Consider the following 18,492-nt stretch of genomic DNA (forward strand, 5'->3'; position numbering starts at 1 on the left):
TTTGTCAGGTACCACAAAGAAATTATGGCAGAGCTGTGGCCAGAGCTCAGGTGGTTTTTTAACGCCTGATGAGTTACATATTCAGAAGCGTCAGGTTTAATGATAGGATTTTCTTATCTCCAGACCTCCAGGGGTGATGTAGATATGCTCTTATCTTCATTTTTACATCTGGTCAAATAAGAGGGTTCAGAGCTGTTTGTTCTAATTCTCAGTAAGGAGCTACACTTGGTTGCTTTCAGTTCATGGTCCCTGATACACTGCTCATGATACAGATTCAGGTATGAAATGCCTTGGCTTTAGCTCTTCCATTGGGGAAGAAGCTGAACAATTCCTGGAGCTGTATTACTCCCAATAATGTGCAGTGAGGTTGGTTACATTTATGTGCAAAATTTCTCATTTTGAATCATTCCAATAATCAAATTACTAAGGCAAATTTGACTTCACTGTGCAGAATGTAGCAGAGATTGGCCTAAAAATAGCCTGGTTTTTGTCACACGTGGTCTCCACCGTTCCCAAAGTTCCTTGAAGGGGCATTGAATTTGTTGAAAGAAGGAGAATGCAGTAGTTCTGACCAGGAGAGGAATAATTACTGTGGTCAGAATTTTCCTTTTGACTACTTCATGTGACAAACTAAGCAAAAAGAAGGAAAAGCTCAAATCTTCTCCAAACGTGGAAACTGTTTTAGTCTTTCTCAGGCTGGGGTGTGTTCTGGTTGCTTTCATTCACTGAGACTGCAGAGCTTATCAGGCCTGGGTGGGTCTGGGTAGTGTAGGGAAGGACCATGTGGAGAGCTGTGCCTTGAAAAGCAAGTTCTGAATTTGGCACCAAAACTACATAAATCAATACAGAAACTCTAGGTATCCCACCTGAGGAGAGAAGAAAATTGCTTCCATGAAGGCAAATGATGTAAAGGAGCATCTTCAGGCTGAAAGCAACCAAATGCATGTTACTGAAGCACCAGTTCTTAGTAAAATCCTTGGTTAAATATTTGACTGAAAATGGAAGAGGGATGCTGTTTTCCATCCAGTCTGAAGGATTCTCATATTCAACATTGAAATGGTTTTTTCCTAGTCTAACTCTTGTCTGCAAAGAGATAAATCATGTTTTGGTGAGGTATGTTCAGTTAGGAGATCCAGAAACATTCCTGATCTCCAAGTGGCTCAGTTGAGCTGCAATAGCAGGCAAGGCAATGACTGTTGAATGAACGTGTGCTAAGCATTATATTTAATATTGACAGCCTTCTGTAAGACTGAAATGTGGAGTTCTTCCTGGGGGCAGGTCAGTTACTGGACAATGAGTTTGAGTTTGTTCTTGCTCTGCTCCTCCCATGGTGTGAGTGCTGTGTTTGTGTTGTTCCCTGAACGGGAATCGCCGGCTGCCGACGTGATTGAAAACTGCAAAATGTTTGGCCAAATGCTGTACAGATAGCTCTATTTACTGCTTGCTTTTTGTCTTTTCTTTCCCTTCTGGCATTATTCCACTTCTCCTTCCCAGTGGTAGATCATGGCTTTTCTTTTCTTGGGTTGTTTCAGGTCTTTCCTCTTTTATTTGTCTCTGCCCTCTTTTTTTTTCCCCCCCCCTCTGCCACCATTTCTCCCCTTATCAGTTTGTTTTTCCTCCTTCCCTAACATCTTTTTATATCCATCTCTCTAACTAGCTTCCCTTCCCTCTCCCCACCCACTTCCACACCCATTCATCCAAGCATACGTTCGCAGAACTTGGAAATGTTAGCCGTCACCTGGTATGTTTGACCACAGAAATAACCACAAACCTGTATGAAAAATGGGGAGCCTCTTATCCACTTGTAATACTCAGGTGAGAACCACTCTTCAGCTGTTGAAATTCCCTGCAGCTTGGTTTGTATCAGTCTCCAGTTGGTGTCTTGAAATTTCAAGTTCTGCCTTCCTGCGCTTCAGCTGCTGGAAGGCAGCGTGAGCTGTTGCTCCAAAACCTCAGCTCTGAAAACCATTTATTTGAAATTGTCCCAGTTTTATATAGCTCTGCTCCATCATGCAGAGCAGGGCTCTTGAGGAGGGACTTGTTTGCTGCTCCTAGCCTCCTGAAGCCTCTAGCCCCTTTTGTGGATAGGTTCTGTCCCTCTCTGTTGCTCAGGATGTTTCCCAGCTGAAGCAGAATGAAACAGGCCAAATTGCTGCTTGTTTCATTGCTCCTGACCAAGAGGTTGCATGCAGCCTTCAGTAAATTTGCACTTGGTGCTGGATTGCAGTTACTGAAAAGCTTCCCAGTGAAGGAGGCAAGAGACTTTCTAAAAAGCAGAGCTGCAGAAGCTCTGACATGAGCCAAGGGAGTTCCCCTGGGAAGGTTTCAGCAACATCTTTGCAGTAATTGCTCATTTTAACAAGGTCAGCCCCACTCTGTCCCCCTGTTGCTGTGCAGAGGAAATAATGGCAGGAGTGTGCCTTCAGACAGTTTATACTGATGCAAGTAAATATTTCTGATGGAGATTTACATGTTTCCTCTCATGGCTACTGTTCCAAATAACCTGAAGGTGACCACTTCCAGTGCCAGGGTTCTCCGTGCATGCTGCTGTTCTGTAATGCTGTGAACAGTGGGGAGTGCTGTGTTCCAGGGCTGGAAATGCAGTTGAGGTGCCCAGTTACCCTTTGTGCTCTCTGCCACTTTGCTGATTCTTGATACAATTCTTTCTGTACCTGCATTATATTCACTGCAGCATCTTACCAGTGGACTCCTTCCTTACTCGTGGCTTTTCCTCAGGTTTTACTGGCACTCTGTGTGAGGAGAACATCAACAACTGTGACCCTGACCCCTGCCACCACGGGGAATGCCAGGATGGCATAGATTCATACACGTGCATCTGCAACCCTGGCTACATGGGTGGCATATGCAGCGAGCAGATTGACGAGTGCCACAGCAATCCTTGCCTCAACCAAGGGCGCTGCATCGACCTGGTCAATGGCTACCAGTGCAACTGCCTGCTGGGCACCTCAGGTATGGAGAACACCACTGCAAGGCTGGGATCCAAGCAGAACTCAAGCATGTGGTTATTTCTTACCTGTGCTCTGGTGTGGGCTAGGTTGAGAGTATCGTTTTCATGTTGGTTTGCCATGCTGAATTTTGGTGTGTTTGTGTGGATTGCCTGACCCTCACTGGTGCTGCAACTGATCTTGGGAGAATTTGCCTCCTCTTTACTCCAAAAAAAAATCAGGCCGGCAGAAAAATTAGGCATAGTGTTCAAAGTGTTTATTCCTCTGTTAAAATATTCAGTACAAGCTCAGGGTCATATTCAGTCAGCACCCAGTGGCTCGGGTGGCATTCCTTGGTGTTGCAGTGCTTCTGCATCATGACCTGTTTAAGTTGCCCCAACATGACTTTGAAGCAGGTGGGATTCTTAATTAGGCTATTTTGGGAAAACAGTTTTGTTGCCTTCTTTGTAAGATTTGCCCTCCTTATTCTTCTCTATCTTTTTAAATCCAGGAATAAACTGTGAGAATAACTTTGACGACTGTGCCAGTAACCCGTGCATTCATGGCACCTGCATCGATGGCATCAATCGCTACAACTGTGCCTGTGAGCCTGGATTTACAGGTAAAGTCAGCTACCCAGGGGCTCTCAGTTGTTTGGAAGATGGTTATCCAAATAGCCAGGGAAGTGCTCTTTGCACACTCACTGCAAGGGATTCAGTTGGTGTCTCAGTAAATCCCTCTAATCTTTGGATCTCAGCATCTTACATTACAGCCAGTTCTACCAAACAGAAGAATGGCCTAATCTGTGCTGTGAAATGCCATTCTTGTTAGGTAATTAAGTCCAATTCATGGTTCTTGGGTTTATAACAAATAAACCCATGTGACTTTGGTTTATTATTTACAGCCTCTTTCCAGGGACAGAGAGATTGTGGCCAATATGGAGAGGTGTTTGATTAGACTCTGCCTAGAGCTTTGACCATGAACAGTAATTCTATTTCTGTGAAATCAGAGGATTAACTTGATGTTCTCATGAGTTGCTTCCCACTCTGAAGTGTTTCAGTACTTCTCTGTCATAGCATGGTCTGTTCTGTTTTCTTTTTATACTACAAAATTTCTCTGGTACAGTCAAAGTGGGGCTGAAAAAAGAAGTGGTTAGACACCTCTGGATCCATGTTTAGAGCTCTGAGTCAACATCAGGACTGTTTCTGATGACTAAAGCACATCTCACCACTGTCTGTAAGGGCATTCGTGTTTTGAGCTGTGTAGGGTAATACAAAATAATCATTGTGAGGCATTTTATTACAGCTTTCTCATCATGTTTGTTACTGTTTATTACTGAATGATTCTAGTCAGAATAGATCTGAAATGCATTAGAGCGCTAAAATGTTTCATGTATCTTGTACTTTTCTCTTGGGGTCTTTCTAAATTCCTGATGCTCCTTCCTTCCCTCCTATGGCTCTGGCATGATGGAACTCTCTAGTTCCCAGAATAAGATGGGGGATGATGCTGATCACTCGTGCCTACCGCTCTCCTAGGTTGCTGGCATTCCATATTTGTTATCCTGCTGGATCTCTTACTGTTACACTGTTAAAATAATTCAGTAATGTGATGAATTGGCATATTCCAGTCTTTAAGGAGCTGGCTTGCATGGGGTCTTGGTACTTTGTCATTTCCTTCTGTTAAAAATGCTTTCAGCTTACTGCATCATTCACTCTGTTTAGCTTTCCAGCCTCACAAGTCCTTTTGGTCACTGCTTCAAGGATCTTGCAGTCGTAATCAGAGGCAGGCAAAACAGGAAACGGTGTTTTTAGAGCCCCTTTTGCGCAATAAACCACAAGAACTGTATTTACTGCAGACATTTGGGCACTATTGGTTGTTCAAAGGGTAGGTACTTCAAAGCAGAGCAGCGGGGCTACGACAAGCGCAGCTCAAGAGGTTTGTTGCAAGCATGGTACAGCCGAGTGGTTTTTGCTTTCCTAATCCATATTAACTGGTGATTTTAGTGGAGATTCTGGAATGGTTTGTAAATGCTTGCTGAGTGTAAGCGCCGCATCTCTCAGAAAAGCTTCTCTTGTTCTCTTGGCTTGAGCGAAAGCACGGAGGCACGTGAGCCCCGTGCTGCTGCCTTGGCTTCCCCGAGCCGTGTGCCTCTTGCAGAGGTGCAAAGCGAGCGGCGCTCGGAGGAGCGCGGCTCAGCAAGCGTTGTTTTCCAAACCCGCAGGGCCCCGGTGCAACGTGGACATCGACGAGTGCACGTCCAGCCCGTGCCACAACGGGGGCACGTGCGTCAACGAGGTGAACGGGTTCCGCTGCGTGTGCCCCGAGGGCTTCCACCACCCGCACTGCCAGCCCCAGGCCGACGGCTGCCTCAGCAGCCCCTGCGTGCACGGCAACTGCACGCACACCGCCACGGGGTGAGCGCCCAGACCTGCCTGCCGCCTTGTTCCCTTGCTCTCCAGACCTCCAGCTCCCTTATTTCTCAGAGTAGGATCCCAGTTTATCTGATGCCTGTGGCACAATCACAGTCGAGAATCTCACCTGTCTCACCCGCACTGCAGTGGCTTCCAGGGGCCCTTCCCACAGCTGAATCCATGGGTCAGCAACAGCAGTGGGTTATTTATGCACCATCTGCATCCAGAGCCCTGCTTGTGTTGGAGCAAGCGCAGCTCCTGCCTCCAGAGCAGAGCCAGGCTGCCAAGTTTCAACACAGCTCCTCGTGTCTACTCAGTCTGGGTTCTCTATCTTCTGCTACACTCCCTCCAAATCCTTTGGATTGCAGCTGCCTTTCCCACAAATCTACCACGGCAAACAAACAGCCATAATAGGGTGTAGACCTTCATTCACCAGCTGGTGTTTCAGCATAAGTGGTGCAGGGTGTACTGCCACCATCTAGAGGGAGGGTTTGGTGATTCAAGTGTGCTGTGGAGCTGTGGATGAGGTGAGAGATGAGAATTTGACTCCAAGTTCTCAGAAGGCTGACTTATTATTTTATTATATTATATTAAAAGAAATTATACACTAAAACTATACCAAAGAAAGAGAAAGGAGACATCAGAAGGCCAGACAAAAATGATAATAAAAACTTGTGACTGACAAGAGAGTCTGACACAGCTGGACTGGGATTGGTCATTAATTAAAAACAATTCACATGGAACCAATCAAAGATGCACCTGTTGGTCAGCAACCTCCAGAGAACATTCCAAGCAACCAAATAATTATTGTTTACATTTCTTTTCTGAGGCTTTTCAGGAGAAAAATCCTGGCAAAGGGATTTTTCAGAAAATGTCACAGTGACACTAGTGAGCCGAGTGAATGCATTTAAAATAAAGATATTGTTCCAAATTAAATCTTTGGGGAGCAGCAGCAACATGTTCCATCAAAACCTAAAGCCCTGAGCGTGGGGACTGTCTTTATTGGCTAGTGCTGTTCTTCCTACCCACACACTGTATCAAGGAACAGGCTGACAGCTTTTCCTCTAGGGATGGATATTTCACCCAGGACACTTTGTCCACTGCTGAGATTTTGTCAGCTTTGCTCATATTGTTGCATGTCTGAGAAAAGAAAGGAAAATTCTGTCTGGGTCTTTTGATGGCAGTAGTTGCTTCTGAATCTTCCAATGCAGGAAGACTAAATGCTGATTTTGGGAGCCCTCAATCAGATTTCTTTTTGGTAATGGTAATTCTGGGGTGGTTTTGTTTGTGAAAGTTCTCAACTATACGTGGAATAGCCTCCCAAAAATGTGCTGTATCCTGGGAAGTGTTGTCAGCATTTGGGCAGGGAAGTGATTTGGTGCTGCAGGTAGCTCTGTAGGGCAGGATACAGCACATTCCCTGGAGCTGCTTTTATTGCCAATTCAGCCTCCTTGAAAGCTTGGAAAACAGATTTTTGCTTACCTGGTTTGTCATGTGTCACCTTGCATTCGTGCACCTCACGCTGTGCCAGTGGAAGGGCAGGGACAGAGGCCAGTGTGTGCTGTGTGCCCTGAGTCCAGGCTGATTCACCAAATCCTTGCTTCTACATCATCTACTGCAGATTTTGAAACCTGATGGAGAAGATTGCTCCTGCTCCCAGCCAGCTGTTTTCATTTGAAACCACTATTTGGTATTAAATCAGTCTAGTTATCTTTGGAGCCTATTGTTCTCCTCCACTCCTTTTTTTCTAATTTTTTTGTGTTTCTGTCTTTGAATGTGTTGAGATGGTCTTATCAAAGCAGAAACATGTTGCTGGTTGACTGAACACTTTGTGAGAACTGTAATGAGGGAAGTGTGGTTGTAAGGGAGGGTTTATTTTCAGGATTTTCAAAACTGTACAGCTGGGGGAAGCCATCTAAAATAACTTAGGGCTCTTCTCAAGAGGGTTCCTCTGGTTTTCTCTCCAAAACTATTCTGCAGGAGAAGCTTGTAGAGGAGTTAGTTCAAAATGTCCTGAATTAATGCTGTTTTGCCTTTCAAGGTACAAGTGTGTCTGTGACCCAGGCTGGATAGGAGATTACTGTTCAACAGAAGGGAATGAATGTAAATCAAACCCGTGCCAGAATGGAGGAACCTGTGAGGATCTGCTGAATGCATACAGATGTACCTGTAGGAAGGGATTCAAAGGTGAAAATTCAGAAAAAAATTTGTTGTCTTTTCCCTTTTTACTTCATTGCATCTTTAGGGTAATTTCTTTTTGTTAAACTTTGTGGAAAAAATAATCAAGATGGGAAAGGCCATGGCTCCATGAAGTTAAATTAGTCAGTTCCTGTAGACATGATACAGTAATAGAATACTTGGCAAAAGCTTGTCGAAGCCTTGCTTGGAATCATTAAAAAATGACCTGTTGGAAGCTTAGCTTGATTTTCTTTGTAAATTATGAAATTTACATAAATGCCCTGGAAATTGGAGGGGCATTAAACTCAAAATGGCCATGGCTGCTTCTACACTGAGCCCATGAGGAGTGCTCTGCTCTCCTTTTCCTTCTGCTGGGATTTTCCAACATGTGGCAGTGCTGTCCACTGCAGTGTGGGATAATCACACAGTGTGAGCTACAACCTCTTTGTTCATTCTTTCCAAGAGGCACCGAGCTCTCAGCAGCACATTCTTCAGCTTTTCCCCATTCTCCTCTCCAGGTGTGAACTGCCAGGTGGTGGTTTCTCCTTGTTCCCCTAATCCTTGTGAGAACTCGGGCATCTGCCAAGAATCTCCTGACTCTGAAGGCTACGCCTGCCAGTGTGCCCCTGGCTGGGAAGGTAACTGGGCGCGGAGGGAGGTGTGCTGTCGGTGCTGGCTCTGAGCCTCCTGCTTTGCCCGGGACGGGTCTCACCCTCTCACTCTGCACCTTGCAGGGGAAAGATGCACGGTGGACATCGATGAGTGCCTCTCCAAGCCCTGCAAGAACCACGCCCTGTGCCACAACATCCAGGGCAGTTACCTGTGCGAGTGCCGGCCCGGCTTCACCGGCGGCGACTGCGACACCAACATCGACGACTGCCTGGCCAGTGCGTACCAGCGCCTTGCTCTGTGTTTCCCAGCCTTCCCCAAAAATCAGTTTGCTGCTGACTGGTTGATTCAGAAGGGTCTTTTATGATCTCTTGCCCAAAAAAACCCCCAAACTTCAGCGTTGTAATGTTTGAGGAAGTCAAAATCCATCGTGTTCGCCTGCTAGAGTGGGCCACGGTGTCCTAACTGATGGCAGCTGTTGTTCCCAGGTCCTCAACTTGAAAAGTTTACATGCCTTAATAAGAAGCACTGTTAAATGCAAAATGGTATTTGCCTGAAATTTTAATCCATCAAGTTAAAGTGCCACTGCAGGGCTTACCTGTATTTCAGCGTTCAGTTTGATGGAGGTGTGGTGGGAATCTGGGCTACAGCAGTCCTTCCTGAAATGTCTGTCTGGCATTAATATTCTGGGAAGAGTGGGTCCTGTTGCAGTTCCAGTTAATCCATATCTAAAAGCAAATTAGGCAGCAGGAAGGCCCTCTGCTGTGGAATAGGTATCAGTTGCAGGAGGGGAGGCCATACACTGATGAGTACCGGAATGGCTCAGATTGCAAGAAAACGAGTATTAATTTCATGTCCTTGACACTGCTGTTTATAAGGGAAACCAAATACATAGCAGCTTCTTTTTCTTACTGGGCGTATTTTATGTCATCATCAGATAAAATCAGAGTCTCCTGAGAAATGTCACGTGTTTAAAAGTTCATCTGTTACTATTTGAAAAGTGCTTTATCAAACCTTGGAGGAGTTCACAATGCTGTCATTCTTAGATTGGCCAGGTCTTTAAAAAAACCCAACCAAATGAACAGAAAAACCCAAAACAACCACCCCAAAACAAAACAAAAGAACCCCCAAAAACCTAATTCCCTGGTTTTTACTATCAGCTTAAAACCAAAATGGAGTTTTGAAGATTTAATGCGTGAACTCAGCAAATTGTGTTTTGCATTGGGAAAAAAAACCAGTAAATGCATGACTGCTGTAGAGAAGGATCCAAACAAGTCTATTAGCAAAAGTTACTGTGGGAGCCCCCAGAGCAGCACTCAGAGAACTTCTGAGGTGTCTGGCTCAGGCTGAGCTTTTAATTCCTTCATTCTGAGCAGACAGGTACAGTACAGAAAGTGTCACGGCGCAGTGACCCGGGGCTTTGCTCGCTGAAGCCAACAAAATCATTGCCTGCCCTGTTAGTTTTTGTGCGGGTGCCTGAAGATAAAAACGTTCTCCAGGTGTTCATCTTTCCCTCTGGAACAGCTGGGACATCTCTGTCCCTCCTCCTGAGCGTTCTGGGAGCTGTGGGATTCACCCCAGTGTTGTCTTAGGCAGCACACCCGTGAGGCTGAAGAGGCATTTCACATGGCTGCCACAGCTGATTTCATTTAGCATAACAGAAACCTTCCACGCCTTGAGCCAAATGTCTTTAATCTATGAAGCAAACAAACCCTCCAACAACAGGAACTTATTGAAAAGTTGATACCCGAGTCTCCTTCTTGTGTCAGTGAATGTGTGGCACGGAGAATTAATGCACAGCTTTTGGCTTCACTCATACATGGCTCACTGCCACAGACACAACATTTTATAGCTGCCAGGGGTCTTGCTTTGAATGTGCTTTTTCTCTGCAGTAGTCAAATGACCTTTAAATGGATGCAGGTGTGTCTCATAATACAAATTCTTAACATGTGAGCATGTTTCTCAATCAATAAATGAGCTTTAATTACCTTTCACATTTCTTTTCTTCACTTCCCAGTAATGAAATGAAAAAGGTTTGATAAAGCACTTTTCAAACATCAACAGAATTAGCTTATGATACTTGTGACAAACTGCAAATTTTTGGTGGATTCTATTTGCATTTTCCAGTTCATGTTTTAGTAGTACTTAAAGGTAGTCCTAAATCCAAAATAAGGCTCTGTAACCTATTTTTCAACGCCCTTGCTTTCTCCCTTCTTCCTCCCCCCTCCCAGTTTCCCTCTCTGCCTCCATATATTAGGCTTTTGCTCTGTGGAATGCAGAGTAGAAAAGGAATCTGGCTTCAGGAATGTGGGTCTTAAATCCAAAAGTGGAAGGAGAAAAGCAGGAAGAAATTACTGAAAGGCAGAAGCCCTTCAGGCAGATTAGTGCTTGTGGAAGCAGAAGGAATACAGTAGTAGGAGGTGGCTCAGACCAAAAAACAGTGGCATGCAAGTAGCAAGAGCATGGCAGAGATAAGGAAAACATCAATAAATGCAGTGATTGAGGAGAATCCTTGGTGGTGCAGGAGTTAGTGAGCTTTTCTGGCAGCCTTTCCCCAGCCAGTCTGTGATGCTGGGAAAAATGTCAAGTGCTCAGTAGTGCATAAGAGCTCATGTGTGTGCTCATATACACATACAGGTTTGATTTGACTGCACTGCTTTCGCGCTGAAAATTAGGCACACAAGTTCTCTCTTGTGTTGGGAGAGAATGTGCTGAGGTCTCTGATGAATAAAACTTGGTGAGGAAGAAGAAACAGTTGCTGCTCTGTTTTTATTGTATCAGTAGGCATCTGTCGCAAAAGCAGCATTTGAATTTTTAACCAAGAGGCTTTGGGTTTTGGTTGAACAAATTCCAGCAGAGAAACCTTTAAGCCCTGAAGGCTGGCCTTGATCCACAGCTCCTTGTGAATTTCTGATTGATAATGCTTTGCAGTTACCTGTTCCATAACGTGGCTGAGAAAAACCTGTCAGTCCTCTGTCCCACTCTGGGCTGTGTGGCCCCTTTTTTCCATACAAACAGCTGCTCTAGGCCTGGCTCTTTGCTTTTCTCGGGCTTGGTGTTGCTGAAATGGCCCCCGAGGTATTAAAGTCTTTTTTTCCCAGCCCTGCGACCAAAGAAGAAGTTGAGGTTCCTCAGCTCTGGTTTTCAGGGTTGATTATTTTCTCTTATCTGTTCCATTCTTTCTCTGTCCAGCAGGTTGGGTTGTGGCACAGTCCCTGCCCTTGGGGTGGTGTTGGCTTTTTATACTAAGAACTATGTGTACTTTATTTACAATAATTTTCCAATACCTATCACCTATGTTAGACAGTCTGTCTCTACTCTAAACCAATCCAGAAGTGTCACTATCACAGCAGAAGATGGAGGACAAGAAGAACAAGGACAGGACATGCCCAGATTCCTCCATCTTGCCTCTTGAACCCCCATTCTAAATCCCCAAAATTCTGCTTTTTCACCCTGTGACAAATTCACTATCATTCTACTCAAACTCTTGTGCCTTGTAACTCCTCACACAAAGTTGGTAATTGTTTCCATGAGTTAAAATCAAAGGCACAGGTGTTTGTGACTCTGTGCCAAGGTCTCTGAGCCCCCTGCCAGGGTCTGGAATCACCCAGGGCAGCCAGAGCAATGTCCTGGGTCCTGACACTGTCACCCATTTTAACACTGCTGTGGTGCTTCTGTCCCAGACCCCTGCCAGAACGGAGCCTCGTGCGTGGATGGGATCAACTCCTTCTCGTGCATCTGCCTGCCTGGATTTCACGGGGACAAGTGTCAGACAGACACCAACGAGTGTCTGAGTGAGCCCTGCAGGAACGGGGGCACCTGCACCCACTACGTCAACAGCTACACCTGCAGGTGCCCGCCGGGCTTCGAGGGCACCAACTGCGAGAGCAACATTGACGAGTGCACCGACAGGTGAGGCACTGCTCCATCCTGCTGCTCCTGCCCCCAGCCTGCTCCCTGCCTGCTCCTGCTCCTGCCCCCATCCTGCTGCTCCTGCCCCCATCCCGCTGCTCCTGCCCCCATCCTGCTGCTCCTGCCCCCAGCCAGTCTCTCGGGCTCTCTGTGGTCACGATGACCCTGTGGTGTTAGAGAGTCTCTTTTTCCCAGCCCTGAGGTTGAAGAGGAACTCAGGATTCCTCAGCTGCGGTTTTCAAGGTTGTTTATTCTCTGTTATGCATTACATTCTTTTCCTGACCTGCTGAGGTCTGTGCAGCAGGTCAGTCTGTGGCACACTGACCACGCCTGAGGCAGTATTATCTTTCTGTACTAAAAACTATCTGTACATTATTTACAATAATTTTCCAGTACCTATCACCTGTGTTAGACAGAGTGTTTCTACTCTAAACCAATCCAAAAGTGCCACCATCACAGCAGAAGATGGAGGCCAAGAAGAAGAAAGAGGAAGGACAAGGCACACCCAATTCCCTCCATCATGGCTGCTGAACCCCCATTCTAAAAACCCCAAAATTCTACTTTTTCGCCCTGTGACAAATTCACTATCATTCTACTCAAACTCTCATGGCTTGTAAATCCTCACACAAAGTTGTTAATTGTTTCCATGGGCTAAAAACAAAGGCACAGGTGTTTGTGACTCCGTGCCAAGGTCTCTGAGCCCCTTGCCAGGGTCTTGAGCCCTCCAGGGCAGCCAGAGGGATGTCCTGGGTTCTGACACCAGTCCTGCTCAGGAGCAGCTTCTAACCAGGGCAATTCTCCTTTCTGCCATTTGTCACAGCATACTTGTGATTCTTGCAAGGAAAGCTGGCTTAGCTGAAACACAGTTGTCTGGTCCTCAGTTTCTTCTAACATTCTTCCAACAGCTCCATTACAGCATAAATGTGACAGTGTTTAACAGAAGTTGAAATAAGTTAGGGATGCTAACTTATTGAAATATAGATAATTCATATTTTTGCAAGACCAGTATCACATAGGGGAGGGGAAATAATTGGTCATGAATGGTTGCTCTGTTGAGAAATACAAAAGCTGCAAAAATGGAAGCAATGGCCAAATTAGAAAAGCAGCAAAAATAAATTAGCCCTGAGTTGTTGACAAAAAATAATATGAAGAAGAAACCAAGAGAAACACTAAATCCACTAAATTCTGTGTTGGAAAGATTTAATCATCGGAGATCTTTTAATGCTTGCAAAAAAAAAAAAAAAGGGATGTGCTTTAGCAGTATCAAGATAAAACCTGAGGTCATTCTAAAGGGGGAGGTGTGGAACTGAGTTAAAATGCTCAACAGCTGGTCCTCATATAAATGTTAAGAGATCTTTGAGAGTTAAACATGTGATTCCATCATCTGCCTGCATATTTATTTTAAGCTTTGTTAGGATTGATGTAAGTAAGTTCAGGTTCTCAAATGGGAAAAAATTCTAACAATTTCTTTAAAACTTGCAGTGGTTAAAAAACTAATTAGAAGTACTCTGTTCTAGTCTAGCTACCAGAGACAAAGTATGCAAAACTCTAGGTTTTCTCAAGTATTTTCTGCACAAATAGAAAAAGATCTTTCCTATCTTTCATAAAATTGCATTTGAGGAGGAGGAGGTATTTTAATATCTTTTTCTTAAGAGCAGGATTGTGTCACTGTTGAGGGTGTGTTTAATTTGCACAACAGTTGCTGAATCAAGTGGAGTATGCTGGGTGTTGCAGCAGAGCTCCTGGCTCTTCCTTGAGGCTCATCCTGTTTTTGTTGTTGTTATCAGCCAGGGCAGGAACCAGTCTTGCAGGTATGAATTAAGGATGTAGCAATTTCCAACGCCCTGCCAAGCTGAACCAGTCACACCTTCCCAACCAAAATTACTGAGCTGCGGTGGTTGGCTGATTTGAATTTGGGTCAAGTGATTCTTCCTGGTGTTGTGTGAGAAGCTGCCTGTGAGAGAGTGCCCTCTCCTTTGGGTGCCTGGTTTCAGTGAAACACACCAGGGGATTGGCAGCTCCTCTGTCTCCCCTGCTTTGCCAGGAGTGGAAAAGGCACTTTGCTCTCCCTCTAAAAGAGAATTCAGCCCCCAAGACAGAGGAGTTCTCCGATGAGCAGTTTAGTGTTTGATGAGTAGGGCAATGCTGGCATCACAGTTGGAATTTTGACATTTAAAACTTGCTTCCCCTGCACTGGGGGTTCAGGGAGCTGAGTCAGGGGCTCCTCTGGTGGAAATACCCTTTGAGGGCACAAAGCAGGTAGCAGGCATGAATTTGGGTTGTGTGCTTTATCAAACTGATTATCTCAAGTCTGATCTAGCATTATTCTCAGAGGGGCAGGAGTTCCTTTACAAGGAAAACTGAGTCAATTTTGCATGAGTCAATTCCCCAAACTTTCCCAGTCCCTTCTCCTTAGGACACCTACTCTGGCAGAATTTCATATGATCAGAAGATTGGGGGGGAGGGGGTAATTCCTTTGATCTGAATTCTGCCAGGGCATGTATGAGCAGTTTTACAAATCAGGACTTAAGATTCTCATGAGAAGAGAGGGAAGGGATTTAGCAATACCAATACTTTCACATAATTTCAGTGAAGAACATGCTTGTGTTTTGCATGTTGTATGAACTTTTTCCTTGAGAAACCATACTCCTGATTCCTTTGAAGATTTTTTTTTTTTTTTAAAAAGGCAAATTGTTTTGTTTCTCATAATTTGTAATACAATTGCAATTTGTAATAAAATGTATCAGTTTGAGCAAGCCACATGAGGTGGTGTTTGTGGTCACATTGAAGCTGGGAAGATCACATTAAATTAGTTGCCTCCATCACTAATGACTCATTAAAACCCTGCTTTACTTTCTTGGTCTGCTGAGGTAGAAGTGAGCTGGAATTCCCTACGATTGCTGTTTTCTGCTTGATGCTTCTTCAGCCAGAAGTTAGCAGTGATCAAAAGATCCTGTTATCTGCTTTTCTCCTTTATTTCAGTCATGTTTTGTTGCTATAGGACACGAAAGAACACAAGCACACAGTGCTGTTCTCGAGGTGAAGAAAAAAAGGAAGTTTATTTTCTGACTCCAACATTTATAGTTTTCTTAGAGTGACAGAGGATTGGAGGGTGACAGTGCCACCCCTCCAATGACACTGGACAAACCAACAGTCCATCAAATTTCTCCTCCTGCATAAAGAAATGCAAAACAATGAGTTATTTACGGAAAGCATGTGAGAAAAAGTTCATTATAAGAACATCAGCATCAGAAGGCTTGGAAAATCTTAAAAAACCAGGGCAACAGTGTTTATGTTCCCTAATTGCGCTTTGTCTCAGCTTACCTTTGCTGCTCCTCCCTTGCAGCTCCTGTTTCAACGGAGGCACTTGTGTGGATGGGATCAATTCCTTCACCTGCCAGTGCCCCCTGGGCTTCACGGGCCCCTTCTGCCTGACGGAAATCAACGAGTGTGACTCCCACCCCTGCCTCAACAGGGGCACCTGCGTGGACAGCCTGGGCACATACAGGTGCATCTGTCCCCTGGGCTACACTGGCAAGAACTGCAAGGTGGGTGACTTCTGGGTGGCGTTGTTCTTTGAGCTGCCCAGCAGCAGAGGTGGCGAGGGACAGGTGTGGGGTGCCAAATGTGGCTGAGCTGTTCCTCCTTCAGTGCTGCTTGGCACATTAGGTGCCCCCGTTCAAAACTGGAAATCGTAGAGTGGGCTGCAAGAAGCCTTAAAGATCATCTGGTTCCACCCCCTGTCTATGTGCGAGGAGGAGAAGAGTGGTTATTTATTGAGAACAGGTGTCACTGGAACTTTCTAGATTAGTTTTCTTCAGTGAAAACCAGCTGTCACCCTGGAAAATGGCTCCATTTCATTCAAAGCATAAAATTGTCCTGATTGAAGACAGAGTCCTGTATTTAAAAAAAAAAACAACTAAACAAACCAGCAAACAGGCACCAAACTAAAACAGAATATCAGTCTGATTAGCAGGATTTAGATTTAATGGTTTAAATTGTCCTGATTGAAGAAAGAGTCCTGTATTAAAAAAAAAAAACACAAGCAACTAAACAAACCAGCAAACAAGCACCAAACTAAAACAGAATATCAGTCTTATTAGCAGGGTTTAGATTTAATGGTTTAAATTGTCCTGATTGAAGACAGAGTCCTGTATTAAAAAAAAAAAACAACTAAACAAACCAGCAAACAAGCACCAAACTAAAACAGAATATCAGTCTGATTAGCAGGGTTTAGATTTAGTGGTGCTTTTTTTTACAGGGAGGTAAATTTTATTCAGGGTTGATTGTAAATTTTTTTTCATGAAAAGCCAGAAAATGTTTTGGGGCAGTAAATGACGTGCCTGTCCTATTCACAACCTCAGTAAAATCTCCAGCCTTGCTTGCACATTTAGGTTCAGGCAGTTTCCAGTTTTCCACAGGAGCTGCAAACCCTGTATGCTGTAAATGACTGACTAGTGCCTATTAAAAACTCTAACTTGGCATGGCACAGTGGAAACAGAGTGATGTTTTTCAAATCTGAATTCTTTTTGATTCTGTTCTTATCAAAACAGCAAGAATGACTTGAGACTATTTTTGCTTTTGGAATGGTAAACTCTGTATTGGCCTCCTTTACCAGCAGTCTTGAGTGCTGCCATTAAAAAAAAAAAAAAAAAAAAAAAAAAGAATTTCTTAAATTGCTGGAAAACACTACAATTTTGTAAGAATTTTGCAACTCCCTTGGGTGCCAGCACGTCTTTGTAAAGCAGGGAGTGTTGGAAAGAAGCATTTTAGTGGCAGTGGGGGAGGTGCTTTTTCAGAAGTATGTTGCTAGACATTAAATTGTCAGGCCTGCTTCTAGGTATTGCTGATGGAGGAAGTGAATGCAAAGTAATGAAGTGATAGAGAAAAGCAGCCCCTCTGCTGCCCTCATTATGCATTCTGGGCACACCACTCCAGCCTCATTGGGAGAATTAGCATTGAGAGGGATCCTGAAGTGCTGTGGAGTTCAGCAGTTCCTCTTGTGTTATGTTTGCTTTGTTTTTTGCTGGAGAAAAGGATTAATGTTCCTTTCCCCAAGTTAAAAATGCTGTGGATTCTCAGAAGGTCTGCTTTATGTTCAGAGAAGCCTGATTGTAATGTATTACCCATTTTATGCAAGGAACCAGAACTTTCTGAATTTAGATAAGTACTCCTCAAAGCGGTATTGAGGAGATTTATAGATTACAGCTACACTGTAGTTCTTGTCTTAGTGGTAAACTGGCTTGACCTAATTAGCAAAGCTAAATAAGCAGGACAAAATCAGACAATGATTCATAAGTTTTAGAATTTGCATGTAAAACAGTCAGCTACTCATTACAAATGCAGAAGCAAGAGGCTCGGTGTTTTTTCTTCTTCACGCTCAACTACATGTGATAAAACTTAATTCCAAGTTTCCTTTTGGTTGCCTGTGAAAGCACAGATCTTTTTTTTTTTACTTTAATCTTTGTGAGGAGACAGTTTGCATCTGAAAAGCAGAACTTTCTGCAATTGAAATTGCATTTTACAGCCAAAATTCCATGCTACTCACTTTAAAAACCTCACCCTTCCTCAAGTCAGCTTGAAATCAATCAAATAGCTGTATTAATTTCAAGATGACATGCTTAAAAATGAAATTATGGTTAGTGGCTGGCTTATATTACGTCAGACAGTTATTTTGGGTCTTCACTTTCATATGATGATTTGCTGAGTTTTAGACTCTTTGTTTCTGTATGAGAAATCAAGAAAAGCAATATACTTTGGCCCATCTTCAGTTCATAAAACTTTTGTGGGGTTTCAGTTGAATCTTGGAAGACACAAAAAGTCAGAGAGACCACAGTGCAGCAAGTAGGCCAAAAGGAGGTATGGTGAGCTAATGATAGAAAGGAAAAGTATGGATCAGAATGTGGAACACATCTGTCATCCTCAGAAAGCAGTGAAGATGGGGGGGAGTTTGGGAGAATAGCTGGAAGCCTCCTGCTACCATGGAGCTAGAAAGCCAGTCTGAGATAAAACCCAGTTTTCTCAAACTGAGCCAGTCAAAGATCCAACTTCATGGTGAGGTGTGAGGATGGTGAAATAATGCTGCCACCTGGGGTTTGTTCCTCTGTTCACTTGCACTTTGCCAGGCATGTGAGACTGTCAGCAGAGTATCTGGCTTAGCTTGGGAAGGACTGTCCTGCCCTTTCCAGTGCCACAGGTGTGATGGTGTTCACAGGGGTCTTGGGATGAGGGAACAGATGAGGATCTGACTCCATGTTTCAGAAGGCTTGATTTATTACTTTATGATATATATTACATTAAAACTATACTAAAAGAATAGAAGAAAAAGTTTCTCAGAAGGCTGGCTAAGCTAAGAAAAGAATGAGTAACGAAGGTTTGTGGCTCGGACAGAGAGAGAGCTACCTGTGCCATGATTGGCCATTAATTACAAACATCCA

At 44.2% G+C, this 18,492-nt stretch overlaps 1 protein-coding gene across 4 annotated transcripts in view; it reads left to right on the forward strand.

The window, feature by feature from the left end:
- NOTCH2 (notch receptor 2) overlaps positions 1-18,492 on the forward strand; it is a 94,566-nt gene that overhangs the window by 51,420 nt on the left and 24,654 nt on the right. Inside the window, exons 11-18 of one of the 4 annotated variants that reach the window (XM_058029807.1) lie at positions 2,737-2,970; positions 3,457-3,567; positions 5,167-5,359; positions 7,398-7,543; positions 8,053-8,172; positions 8,269-8,421; positions 11,827-12,055; positions 15,402-15,603. In XM_058029807.1, the coding sequence (XP_057885790.1) occupies positions 2,737-2,970; positions 3,457-3,567; positions 5,167-5,359; positions 7,398-7,543; positions 8,053-8,172; positions 8,269-8,421; positions 11,827-12,055; positions 15,402-15,603 (1,388 nt within the window). The other 3 variants (XR_009114782.1, XM_058029809.1, XM_058029808.1) reach the window with 3 other exon arrangements.

This window comes from Melospiza georgiana, chromosome 9, assembly GCF_028018845.1.
Source record: "Melospiza georgiana isolate bMelGeo1 chromosome 9, bMelGeo1.pri, whole genome shotgun sequence".
Lineage (NCBI taxonomy): Eukaryota > Metazoa > Chordata > Aves > Passeriformes > Passerellidae > Melospiza > Melospiza georgiana.